Below are 13,386 nucleotides of genomic sequence, written 5' to 3'. Positions count from 1 at the left end.
AGGCATAGTGGGAAGAGCATTAGCCTGGGCCGACCTCTCTCAGGGTCCTGGTTAGGCTCTGCTTGCTCCAGAAACATCCTCTCTGTGGGCTTAGTTTCCTGTTACATGTGAGAGTGTTGCACTCAAGTAAATCTCAATTACTGGCTTCTAATTTGTTGGTATATTTCTGGTTGTCCCAATATTTTAAAGGATTGAGGGGAATTATGCATGTAAATGTGGTAATAGAACACATTTTTATAATTCCTATATACCTGGTAACTTGTAACCACTTTGAGTAACTTAGCTGAGTGCTGTGAGGTTTGGGGGGAAAGAGATGGTTTTTTGGTGGACTGTTATATTAAGATTACAGGTGAACTTTATACTCATCAACACATCCATGTTTACTTACATGGTCCTAGTGGGTTTATGCACTGTGGGATACTGTGTTTGTTGATATGCTCTTTTGAAAGAGTTGACCATAAGAATTCATAATGGATTTATTAAACACTGATGCAGTTTAGTATTTCAAAGATGAGAGAATTGATTGTGAGGAAAAGTTTATAAAGAAGATAAACTGCGGGGATCTTAAATATCAAAAATCAAAATTCCCCATGGGACTGTCAATCATTTTTTGTCATCAGAGAATGACTACAAAAAAGATCAGTAGCAACATATAATGGTGATAAGGTAGATATAATTGTGCTAATATGAAAAAATGTTTGTGAAATACTAAGTGAAAACAAAAGGATAAGAAGTATTTAGTATAATACTATTTGGATGGTAATTTTTTTAAAGATACATATTTTTATTTTTATCAAATTTAGGGGTGACAATTGTTAGTAAAATTATGTAGGTTTCAAGTGTACAGTTCTATAATACATTATCTACGTATTGCATTGTGTGTTCACCACCCAGAGTCACCATATATTTGACCCCCTTTTCTCTCTTTTACCACCTTCCTCCTCCCTTACCCTCTGGTAACCACTAAACTGTTGTCGATGTCTATGAGGTTCATGGGTTGGTTTGTTTTTTTTGTTTGTTGCTTTCAGTTTTATACCCCACATGTGAGTGAAATCATATGCTTCTCGACTTTTTCTGTCTGATTTATTTGTGACACCATGGATGGATCTTGAGATTATCAGCTAAGCAACGTTTATTTTTAACACATTATTTTTATTATTTATTATTAACTTCTAGGATTTCTATTATAAAATACAAAGCTATAGTGAACATTCTTATGAAAACATCCATGTATACTTGTGTAGATATATATTTAGGTTAAATTCCCAGAAGTAGAATTGCAAAGTTTGGAAAATATGTGTATTTTTCATTTTGACAAATAATCTTTTCTAAAAATAAAAAATGAAAATAAATGCCTAATTTTGTATTGATAAAGCTGGTGTCAAGCCTACTATCCCAATTACACTTCCAGTTTCAAATGATCCACATTCAGTAACTGTTTTCCTACTTATATTAAGAACATCATAAGGTGATGGGTGAAAATTGATGCCATGTATTAATTCACATTCTTTAGTTATCAATCAAATTGAACTTTTTTTGGCCTACATTTATTTATGCAAGTTTTTTGCTCATTTTTCTATTAGGTTTCTAAAATATTTTCTTATTTATTTGTCAGAACTCATAAGTTAAAGCTTCATTTTAACATGAAATGAACATTTTTTTTAGGGATTTTTTTCTTTGCCTTATTTTTACTAGTCAGTTTTCTTTTAAAATTTCATACTTATGTTTTTGGAGAGGCTGTGGAGAGAAAGGAACCCTCATACACTCTTGGTGGGGATGTAGATTGGTGCAGCCACTATGGAAAACAGTATGGAGTTCCCCCAAAAATTGCAAATACAGTTACCATATGATCCAGCAATCTCTCGCCTGGGTATCTACCCCAAAAATCAGAAAACATTTATCCGTAAAGATGTTATGTACTCTGATGTTCACTGCAGTTTTATTAACAGTGGCCAAGACATGGAAACAACCAAAGTGTCCTTTAGTTGGATAAAGAAGATACGGTATATACTATACACAATGTTATACTACTACTCTGCCATAAGATGAATATTGACATTATGTTAAGTGAAATAAGTCAGAGAGAAAAAGTTGAGAACCATATGACATCACTGATATGTGGGATATAAAAACTGAAAGCAACAAAGGAACAAAACAAACAAAACTCATAGACACAGACAATAGTTCAGTAGTTACCAGAAGGTAAGGGAGGATGGTAGAAAAGGGTAAAGGGGTCAAATATATGGTGATGGAAGAAGAACTGACTCTGGGTGGTGAATACACAATGTAATATATAGATGATGTATTATAGAATCGTACACTTGAAACTTATGTAGTTTTGTTGACTATTGTTGCCCCAAAAAATTTAATTAAAAAAAAATATACTGTCAAATATGGAATCCTTTTTGTATTTTAATTACATAAGTAGTATATGAATATAAATTTGTAAAATGTCAAACATCGGAAAAGTATACAGACTAAAAAATTAGTCTCCTCTTTCTCTGTGCATTGCCTGAATTAATCAATTAATAGTTTAGGTATCTTTTTTATGTTTCTGTACATTAGTATCCTTACCTGCGTAGATATACATATTTTAGCATGTTTTTCCTTTTTTCTTAACCAGAAATGGGATCATGCTGTTCATAGTTTTCTAAAACTCTCACATTTTACACTTACTGTCTTAGGTCGACTTGTATTTAGATGTATTCCCATCCTTTTAATGATGACGTTAATATATATGTGATATTTATTTAGTCATTCTCCCATCAGTGGTCATTTATATGTGCAAAAGTTTTACATTAATAGGTAGTTGGATGTATCAGTTTTTCTCTAATGGTTATGAGTGTTGTGTCTTTATTATAAAAGCTGTAAGTCTTCCCCATGATGAAATTATGTTAATATAAGCATTTCAGCCACGTGTTTTGATTTCATTCTTTGCATTTAAATCATTGTTACATCTGAAACTTGTGTATACATTACGATATATTGAATGAGATAGTGTTACTTTCCACTCCACTCAATCCCATGTGTTGCATAAGTTGTCTTCTCTCCAACTGTTCTGTGGTGCCAGTTTTTATCATATGTTAAATTCATAGGTGTTCTAGTCATCTTTCGTTCCCTTGAACTCTGACCATTCCTATGCCAGCACCATACCATTTTAGTTTTCACTCTAATGCTATGGATATGTTTTTATATATTTTAGAACACTTCCTTTTCAGAAATGTTCAGACCACAATTTATGCTAACTTTTGTAGATCAACTTTTATTTTTCTATCATTTTAACCACTTTACATGTATCTCTCAGTGGTATTAAGTACATTCACATTGTTGTACCATCATCACTATGTATCTCCAAGACTTTTTCATATCAAAGTAAAATATGATACCCCTTAAATAATAACTTGCCATAATAATAATCTTACCCTAGCCCTGGTAAATGCTATTCAGTTTTCTGTCTATGAATTTGACTATTCTAGGTATCTCATAGAAGTGGAATTATTTCTGCCTTATTTCACTTAGTAGAATATGTCCTGGCTTATTTCACTTAGCATAATGTTTTTGAGATTCAACCATCTTGTAGCAAGAATCAGAACTTTATTCTTTTTGTAGCTGAATAATATCCCATTGTTTGTATATATCACATTTGGTTATCCATTGACCTGCTGGTGGACACTGGGTTGTTTCCAACTTTTGGCTATTTTGAATATACTTCTCTGAGTATTGGCATTTGGGTAACTCTTTGAGTCCCTGTTTACAATATTGGGAGTGTACATCCCTAGGAGTAGAATTGCTGGGCTATGTGGTAATTCTGTGCTTATTTTCTTGAGGAACAGCCATACAGTTTTCCGCAGTGCCTGTACCATTTTACATTCCCACCGGCGATGCACAAAGGTTCCAACTTCTCCGCCTCTTTGTTTTCTGTTTTTTGACACTAGCCATCCTAATGTATATGAAGTAATATCTCATTGTGGTTTTTGCTAGCATTTCCTAATGACTAGAGATCATATTTACATTTGCTTATTAGTGTTTTGTATATCTTGTTTGGAGAAATGTCTATTCAAGTCCTTTGTCCATTTTTGATTTGGGTTTTTGTGTGTGTGTGAGTTGGACTCCTTTAATACTTAGCATTAGCTTAAAAGCATGTATAATGACAACTTATTGATTCATTCATCTATTCACTCATTCAAGCATTTAATATACATTACCCACACACAAGACAATTTGATATGTAGCCTAATAATATGCTGTAAATAACATGTACTTTAAGATATATAACTAACATAATCAGAAATTCAAGATTTCTGATTATGAGTATAGTTAACATAATCTGTTAACTGATTAACATAATTATAGTTAACATAATCTGATTTCTGATTAAGATATATAGTTAACATAATCAGAAATTCAAGTATATTCAGGTATAAGGAGTACCTTCCTGCAATAGTATATAAATATTAATACCCAAAGTAAGCCGGTCTACAACATTTTATTTTATTTGTTTTTTTATTTTCATTTTTATTTATTTTTTTAATTTTATTCACTTATTTATTTTAACTTTTTTTATTAGTTTCAGGTGTACAAAACAATGCAATAGTTAAACATTTATCATTTATATCCCTCACACAGTGACAACCCTCCTCCCCCATCCACTATCCCTCTGACATCGCACACAGCCATTACATTTCCACCGTCTCTATTCCTAATGCTGTACTCTGCTTCTTGTAAAAAAAAATATATATACATATATATACACATATATATATATATATGTATATATATAATTGTAGTTGACATTCATTATTGTTCAGCTTCAAGTGTACAGTGCAGTGATCAGGCATCTACATCATCCCTGAGGTGGTCTCCCTAATAAGACAAGTGTCCATCGGATACCCTACAAAATTTTTACAACATTATTGATTACATTCCCCAAATTGACTTTCGTGTGGCCATCTTGTGGTTACTGATTGTGCTTTCTAATCGCCTCACCTTCCCCTTTATCCCCAACCCCCCCATCTAGAAACCCTCAGTTTTTCCTCTATGTCTCTGAGACTGTTTCTGATTGGTTCATTTATTTATCCTTTTCTTTAGATTCCACACATAAGTGAGATCATATGGTATTTGTCGTTCTGTCTGACTTATTTCACTTAACATAATGTTCTCTAGATCCATCCATGTTGTTGCAAATGGTAAGATTTCTTTCTTCTTTATGGCTGCATAATACTCCATTGTATAAATGTACCACAGTTTCTTAATCTAGTCGTCTACCGATGGGCATTTCGGTTGTTTCTGTCTTGGCTATTGTATATAGTGCTGCAATAAACATAGGGGTGCATAAATTTTTTCTAATTAGAGTTTTGGATTTCTCCGGATAGATACCTAGGAGTGGAATTGCTGGGTCATAAGGTAGTTCCATTTTCAGATTTTTGAGATACCTCCATACTGTTTTCCATAGTGGCTGCACCAATCTGTAATCCCACCAACAGTGCACAAGGGTTCCCTTTTCTCCACATCCTCTCCAGCACTTCCTGTTTGTTGATTTATTGATGATAGCCATTTTGACTGGAGTGAGATGGTATCTCATTGTGGTTTTTATTTGTATCTCTCTGATGGTTAGTGAGGTTGAGCATTTTTTCATATGTCTGTTTGCGATCTGTATGTCCTTTTTAGAAAAATGTCTCTTCATGTCCTCTGCCCATTCTTTGATTGGGTTGTTTGTTTTTTTTGGAGTTGAGTTGAGTGAGTTGTTTGTAAATTTGGGATATTAACCTCTTATCGGATATATCATTGGCAAATATCTTTTCCCATTCAGTAAGATCCCTTCTTGTTTTATTGATGGTTTCCTTTGCTGTGAAAAAACCTTTTAGTTTGATGTAATCCCACGTTTATTATTTCTCTTACTTCCCTTGCCCGAGGGGATATATCAGTAAAAATCTTACTCCGGATAATGTCTGTGAAGTTTCTTCCTATATTATCTTCTAGGAATTTTATGGTTTCAGATCTTACACTTAAGTCTTTAAGCCATTTTGAATTTATTTTTGTATATGGTGTAAGGAGGTGGTCCAGCTTCATTTTTTTGCATGTGTCTGTCCAGGTTTCCCAGCACCATTTATTGAATAGACTGTCTTTACCCCACCGTAAATTCTTGCTTCCATTAGCCGTAGATTAAATGTAGAATAAGTCGTAGATTAAATGGCCATATAGGCATGGATTTATTTCTAGGCTCTCTATTCTGTTCCTTTGATCTATGTGTCTGTTTTTATGCCAGTACCATGCTGTTTTGATTACTGTAGCCTTGTAGTATAATCTGATGTCAGGTATTGTTACACCTCCCACTTTGTTCTTATTTCTCAAGATTGCCGAGGCTGTCTGGGGTCTTTTATGGTCCCATATAAATTTTAGGATTATATGTTCTATTTCTGTGAAAAACATTCTTGGTAGTTTGATAGGAATTGCGTTGAATATGTATATTGCCTTAGGCAGTATGGACATTTTAACTATATTAATTCTTCCTATGCATGAGCATGGTATGTGTTTCCATCTATTTGTATCTTTTTTAATTTCTTTCTTCAGTGTCTTATAATTTTCTGAGTACAGATCTTTTACTTCTTTGGTTAAATTTATTCCCAGGTATTTTATAGTCTTTGAAGCAATTGTAAATGAGATTGTTTTCTTAATTTCTCCTGATATTTTATTATTGGTATATACAACTGCAGCCTATTTATGAATATTAATTTTGTATTCTGCTATTTTACTAAATTCATTGTCGTGCAGGGCAGCCTGCGGGGTCTCTGCTCCCGCTCCCCACATAAGAACACAGGATATGGCTAGGCCAAAAAGGAACACCCACGGAGCCATAGGTAGGGAAGTCATATCACTATGGTCTCACTAGAGGCTGGGTTAACACAACGTGCGACCTGCTGTCCGCTTTGCTGCCAACCGACCGACTCTCCTCGACTCTCCTCCGTAGCCGCAGCAGTTATATTAGTGACCAATGGCTCAATGGTTACAGCTGACGGCCAACTAGCCACAGCTGACGGCCATCTACTACCCGAGCCAGCACCTTTCCACATGAGGCCGAGAGCCTGGAAACTGCTCTCTGGGCCTCTGTCCCCACATTCATTTATCAGCCCTAATAGTTTCTTGGTGGAGTCTTTAGGGTTCTCTATATATAGTATCATGTCATCTGCATATAATAACAATTTTACTTCCTTCTTACCAATTAGATGCCTTTTATTTCTTTTTCTTGTCCGATTGCTGTGGCTAGAACTTCCAGCACTATGTTGAATAGAAGTGGAGAAAGTGGGCAACTTTGCCTTGTTCCTGATCTTAAGGGGAATGGTTTTAGCTTTTCCCTATTTTGATGTTAGCTGTGGATTTATCATATATGGCCTTTATTATGTTGAGATACGGTCCCTCTATTACCACGTTCTTAAGGGTTTTTATCATAAATGGCTGCTGGATTTTGTCAAGTGCTTTTTCTGCGTCTATTGATATGATCATATAATTTTCAGTTTTAATTTTGTTAATGTGGTGTATCACATTAGTTGATTTGCAGATGTTGAACCATCCTTGCATACCAGGAATGAATCCCACTTGATCATGGTGTATGATCTTTTTAATGTATTGCTGAATACTGTTTGCTAATATTTTGTTGAGGATTTTTTATCTATGTCCATTAGGGATATCAGCCTGTAGTTTTCTTTTTTTTTAATGTCTGTCTGATTTTGGGATCAAGATAATAGTGGCCTCGTAAAAAGTGTTTGGGAGCCTCCCTCCTTCTGGATTTTTTGGAATAGTTGAGGAGATTAGGTGATAATTCTTTTTTGAATGTTTTGTAAAATTCACCTGTAAAGCCATCTGGTCCAGGGCTTTTGTTTGTTGGGAGATTGTTGATTACTGATTCAATTTCCCTGGTGGTAATCAGTCTATTCAGGTTTTCTGTTTCTTCTTGAGTTAGCCTTGGAAGGTTGTATGCTTCCAGAAAACTGTCCATTTCTTCCAGATTGTCTAATTTGTTGGCATATAGTTGCTCATAGTAATTTTTTAAATTTTTTTGTATTTCTGTGGTGTATCTTGTCACTTCTCCTCTTTCATTTCTGATTTTATTAATTTGGGTCCTCTCTCTTTTTTTTCTGATGAGTCTAAAGGCTTGTCGATTTTGTTTATCTTCTCTAAAAAACCAGCTCTTGGATTCATTGATATTTTGTATTGTTTTTTGGTCTCTATTTCATTTATTTCCACTCTGATCTTTATTATCTCCTTCCTTGTACTCCCTTTGGGCTTATATTGCTGTTCTTTTTCCATATCCCTTAAGTGTGAAGATAAACTGTTGATTAGTGATTTTACTTGTTTTTTTTTTTTTTAGGTAGGCCTGCAATGCTATGAATTTCCCTTTTTGGACTGCTTTCGCTGCATCCCATAGATTTTGAGTTGTCGTGTTTTCATTTTCGTTTGTCTCAAGATATCTTTTCATTTTTTTTCCTTGATCTCATTGTTGACCCATTCGTTATTTAGTAACATGTTATTCAGCCTCCATGTATTTCTGTGTCTTCCAGTTTTTTTTCCTGTAGTTGATTTCTAATTTCATAGCACTATGGTCAGAGAAGACAATTGGTATGATTTCAATTTTCTTAAATTTATCAAGACTTGTTTTGTGGCCTAACATGTGGTCTATCTTGGAAAATGTTCCATGTGCACTTGAAAAGAACATGTATTCTGCAGCTTTGGGGTGAAATGCTCTGAAAATATCGATTAAATCCAACTGGTCTAATGTGTCATTGAAAGCTGTTGTTTCCATATCGATTTGCTTTCTGAAAGATCTGTCCCTTGTTGTCAGAGGTGTGTTGAAGTCCCCTACTATGATAGTGTTACTGTTGATCTATGTCTTTATGTCAGTCAATATGTGTTTTATATATTTAGGTGCTCCTATGTTGGGTGCATAGATGTTTCCAAGGGTTATGTCCTCTTGTTGGATCGATCCCTTTATTATTATGTAGTGCCCATTTTGTCTTTTAATATATTCTTCATTTTAAAGTCTATTTTGTCAGATATAAGGATTACAACTCCAGCTGTTTTCTCATTTCCATTTGCATGAAGTATCTTACTCCAACCCTTCACTTTCAGTCTGTCTTTTGATCTGAGGTGAGTCTCTTATATACAGCATATGCAGGGGTCTTGCTTTCTTATCCACTCAGCCCACCTATGTCTTTTGCTTGGAGCATTTAATCCATTTATGTTTAAAGTGATAATTGATAGGTACATAGTTTTTGCCATTTTTTAAAATTTGTAGTTAGATTGTTTTCATCTTTCTTCTGTTTACAGAAACCCCTTTAATATTTTCTGCAATGCTGGTTTGGTGGTAATAAACTCCTTTAGCTTGTTTTTTTTTGGGAAGCTCTATCTCTCCTTCAATTTTAAATGATACCCTTGCTGGATAAAGCAATCTAGGTTGTAGGACTTTGTTTTTCATCACTTTGAGTACCTCCTGCCACTCCCTCCTGTCCTACAAAGTTTCTGTAGAAAAGTCATTTGATAGTCTTATACGAGTTCCCTTGCATGTAACCCACTGTCTTTCTCTTGCTGCTTTTAGGACTCTATCTTTAACCTTTGCCATTTTAACTATAATATGTTTTGGTGTGGACCTGTTTGGGTTTATCCTGGTTGGAACTCTCTGCACTTCCTGGGCTTGTATGTCGGTTTCCTTCACCAGTTTAGGGAAGTTTTCGGTCATTATTGCTTCAAATATGTTCTCGATCCCTTGCTCCCTCTCTTCTCCCTCTGGTATTCCTATGATGCGCATGTTGTTGCACTTGATATTATCCCAGAGGTCTCTTAAACCATTTTCATTGTTTTTTATTCTATTTTCTTTTTGTTGTTCCGCTTGGGTGATCTCTACTAACTTGTCTTCTAAGTCACTGATTCAATCCTCTGCCTCATCTAAACTGCTGGTAATTCCTTCAAGTGTGTTCTTTATTTCAGTTGTTGTATTCTTTAGTTCTAACTGGTTGTTCATTATGATTTCTCTCTCCTTCTTTATGTCGTCACTAAGCTCTTTAAACATTCTTATCATCAGTGTTCTGAACTCTGTCTCTGATAGGTTGGTTACCTCTATTTCATTTTGTTCTAATTCTGGAGGTTTCTTTTGTTCTTTTATTTGGGACATGTTTCTTTGTTTCCCCATTCTGGCTGACTCTCTGTGTTTACTTCAATGTATTAGGTAGATCCCCTAGAGTTCTTAGTTCTTGCTGGGTTATCTTATGTAGTATATGTCCTTTATATTTAACTTGCACCACTTTCTTCTTCTCCTCTGCATGTGCTCCAAAGGTGACTCTTGTGTTGTTTATATTGTCCTGTTAAAGTTGGTCTTTAATTGCTCTCATCTTGTGAGTAGGTGGGATTGACTCCTAGGCTGACTAGTTGTGAGACTTGGCTCTTCCCACAGCAGGATGTTCTGCTACGTGAGGGTTGACTGCTTAAATAAGGTTTGGCCTCTATGGTCTCGTGTGCCTGTAGAGAATTCCCTCTGGGTGAGTCACTTGTAGGTCAAACCCAGTGGTACTCTGGTTTGGTCTGGAGTTGGCCTCTGGTTTTTTTGAATCTTGTGCCTCTTGGGCTGGGCCCTGGTGTAGGGCAATTTCAGAACAAAGCAAATCACCAAGCACAACAACAGCAAGAACAACAACAAAGAAAAAAACAAATACATTCACATGTAAAAACAACTGATAACCCACACTCAACACAGGCAAAAATATCAAAAATACAAAAACAAAACAAAACAAAAACAGCAGTGCCAGTCTTGGCTTAAGCCCACCAAGTAATCTCCAGGTTGTCCTCTGCTGTACCAAAGAGTCCTCTGCGTATTGTGCAGGCAAAGCCAGTCACCTGGTGCCCCAAGTGACCTTGGGACTGCAGAGTTAGATGAGTAGAGCTAAGGGGTCTGGATGGTAGTTTCTACAAAGTCAGTGCAGTTTCTGCTCTTGCCTGCACATATGCGCACTGAGAGTAACACAGCCAACCCTGTTCCCAGGTCTCCTGAGTCTTAGGGCACTTCTTCCGTGGGTGGGTGTGTGTGTGTGGAGGGCACGAGATTTCTGAGCTGCTGGAAGCCCCGCGTTGCATCTGCCACCTGCTGCTGATCAGTGGGAGTGTCTCCATTGTTGTAATTGCCCTGCCCTAGGCAGGCCAGAAAGGGTTGGGGCTGGAGATGGAGGAGTCTTCTCTCTCCCAGACCAGCAGTGTTACACTCTTCCCGCAGGCCAGAAAAGGTGGGGGCTGGGGATGGAGGAATCTTGTCATGGAGGAGTCCTCTCTCCCAGCCCAGCAGTGTCACACTCTTCCCATCCTCTTCCCTGGGTCACAGCCACTGCAAACTGGGTCCTCCCAGATCCTGAGCACTACTGCTCCTCTGTAATCTGATGCTGCTCCTCAGTTCAGGAGCCAGCTTGAGTCTCTGTAAGGGTGGGGGGTAGGATTGGGAGAGTGGGGGGAGGGGCCCAGGTAAGGTATTTAAGTCCTTTGTCCAACCTAGGTCCCAACTGGAGGTCTCAGCTGAGGTTACTGCCTCAAATGCTGGATATGCTGCTCTATAGGCAGGAGAGATCAGCTGTCGGACTCAGAGAAAGAGCCCACCTCCTGGCTCTTATGGTCTCTGTTCTGTCCTGGGACCCCCTGCATCTCCGCAGCCATAGATGTGGGCACGTCTCCACTCCACTCCCTTCCCTCTTCCTCTGCTCGCCCAGTTTGCCCACCTTCAGGCAATCCTCATATGAATCTCTTAGCTGTTCTGTGTGATGAGCAGAGAGTCCTTTGATGGTTTATAGATGTTCAATTTGTGGTAAGTTCTGGAGGAGAACTCAAGAAGACCACTTCGGTGCCGCCATTCCTGTGACGTCACTTCTACAACATTTTATTCCATGAGAGAAGAGGTGAAGGAAAGCCTTTCCCAGGCACCACTCTTTCAGCACCTCAGTGCTTTCTCCAACCCAGACGTTCTCTGAATCCTTGGGGTTTTTTGTTGTTGTTGTTTTTTCTGTTATTGAGTCTTAGTAGTTCATTGTGTATTTTGGATATTAATCCCATATCAGATGTATTATTTGTACATGTATTATTTTATGGATTGCCATTTTATTCTATTGATAGTGTCCATTAATAAACAAAAGTTTTTAATTTTGATAAAGTCCAATTTATTTTTTTCTTGTGTTGCCTGTGCTTTTTATTTACATCCAAGATGTGTTACATCATTGTCAGATCCAACATCATGAAGCTTGTTTTCTATCTTTTTTTCTAAGAGTTTTATAGTTTTAGTTCTTTGATCCATTTTGAATTAATTTTTGTATATGATGTAAAGTAACTTCATTCTTTTGTTTGTAGATATCCAATTTCCATGAACCATTTGTTGGCACGACTGCACTTTCCCAATTAAAATGTTCTTAGCACCCTTGCAGACAATCATTTCACCATGTATACAAAGGTTTATTTCTGGACTCTGTATTCTATTCCATTGGTCTGTCACTCTTTATGCCAGTACCACACTGTTTTGATTATTGTAGCTTTTGAGTAAGTTTTGGAATCAGGAAGTGTAAGTTCTCTCAACTTTTCTGTTCAAGATTGTCTTGGCTATTCCTAGTCCTTTGAGATTCCATATTAATTATAGTTTGGATTTTTCTCTTTCTGCAAATTGCATATTCAAGATGGTGATGGGGGTTACATTTAATCTGTATACTGCTTTGTGTAGTATTAACATCTTAGCAATATTAATTCTTCTAATAGATGAACACAGGATTTCTTTTCATTTATTTATGTAGTCTTCGATTTCTTTCAGTAGTGTTTTATAGTTTCCATTGTAGGAGTCTCACCTTCTTGGTTAAGTAGGTTTAAGTAGAATCATATTGAGTGCACAGGCTAATACTGACATTACACTCATGATAAATTTGCATGCTATACCACAGAATATTGTCACAGGAAATGTTACTGGAGAGGAAGAAGAATGATAATGATACTGAATATAAATGTATAATACTTTATGATCCTATCTTTAATAAGAATCAGTATAATTTATGTAAGGAAAATGACCCATTGATTTACAGGTTTGTAAGCTTTGTTTTTTTCTACTTTTTTTTTTTAACTTATTTTCATTTTTTTTTCTTCTTTCTAGTACATCCTACTCCCAGTGATGAATCACCACCTAAAGCCATCGATGATTTAGGTATTATTTGGGTTATTAATAACCTTGCATTATGAGACCTTAGAGTTCTACATGGAAATACTATATTTCAATTATCTGTAGTTAGAGAAGAAACAACCTGTCACAAATGGGTGATAATTGACACTTGTACTTGTTTTAATAGTGCAGATACTATGACAAAAGTAAGCAGTGGTATATGTAGA

At 36.2% G+C, this 13,386-nt stretch overlaps 1 protein-coding gene across 14 annotated transcripts in view; it reads left to right on the top strand.

Annotated features, from left to right (window-relative positions):
- The window catches only part of LOC117014598 (membrane cofactor protein), a 67,838-nt gene that overhangs the window by 42,372 nt on the left and 12,080 nt on the right, over positions 1–13,386 (top strand). For all 14 annotated transcript variants that reach the window (XM_033092662.1, XM_033092664.1, XM_033092667.1 and 11 more), the window contains one exon: positions 13,154–13,204. In XM_033092662.1, the coding sequence (XP_032948553.1) occupies positions 13,154–13,204 (51 nt within the window). The remainder of the gene's footprint in view (positions 1–13,153; positions 13,205–13,386) is intronic.

The sequence above is a fragment of the Rhinolophus ferrumequinum genome, chromosome 22 (assembly GCF_004115265.2).
Source record: "Rhinolophus ferrumequinum isolate MPI-CBG mRhiFer1 chromosome 22, mRhiFer1_v1.p, whole genome shotgun sequence".
NCBI classification, from domain to species: domain Eukaryota; kingdom Metazoa; phylum Chordata; class Mammalia; order Chiroptera; family Rhinolophidae; genus Rhinolophus; species Rhinolophus ferrumequinum.
The sequence above is the reverse complement of the archived record's forward strand: the minus strand, read 5'-3'. Positions and strand labels throughout refer to the sequence as shown.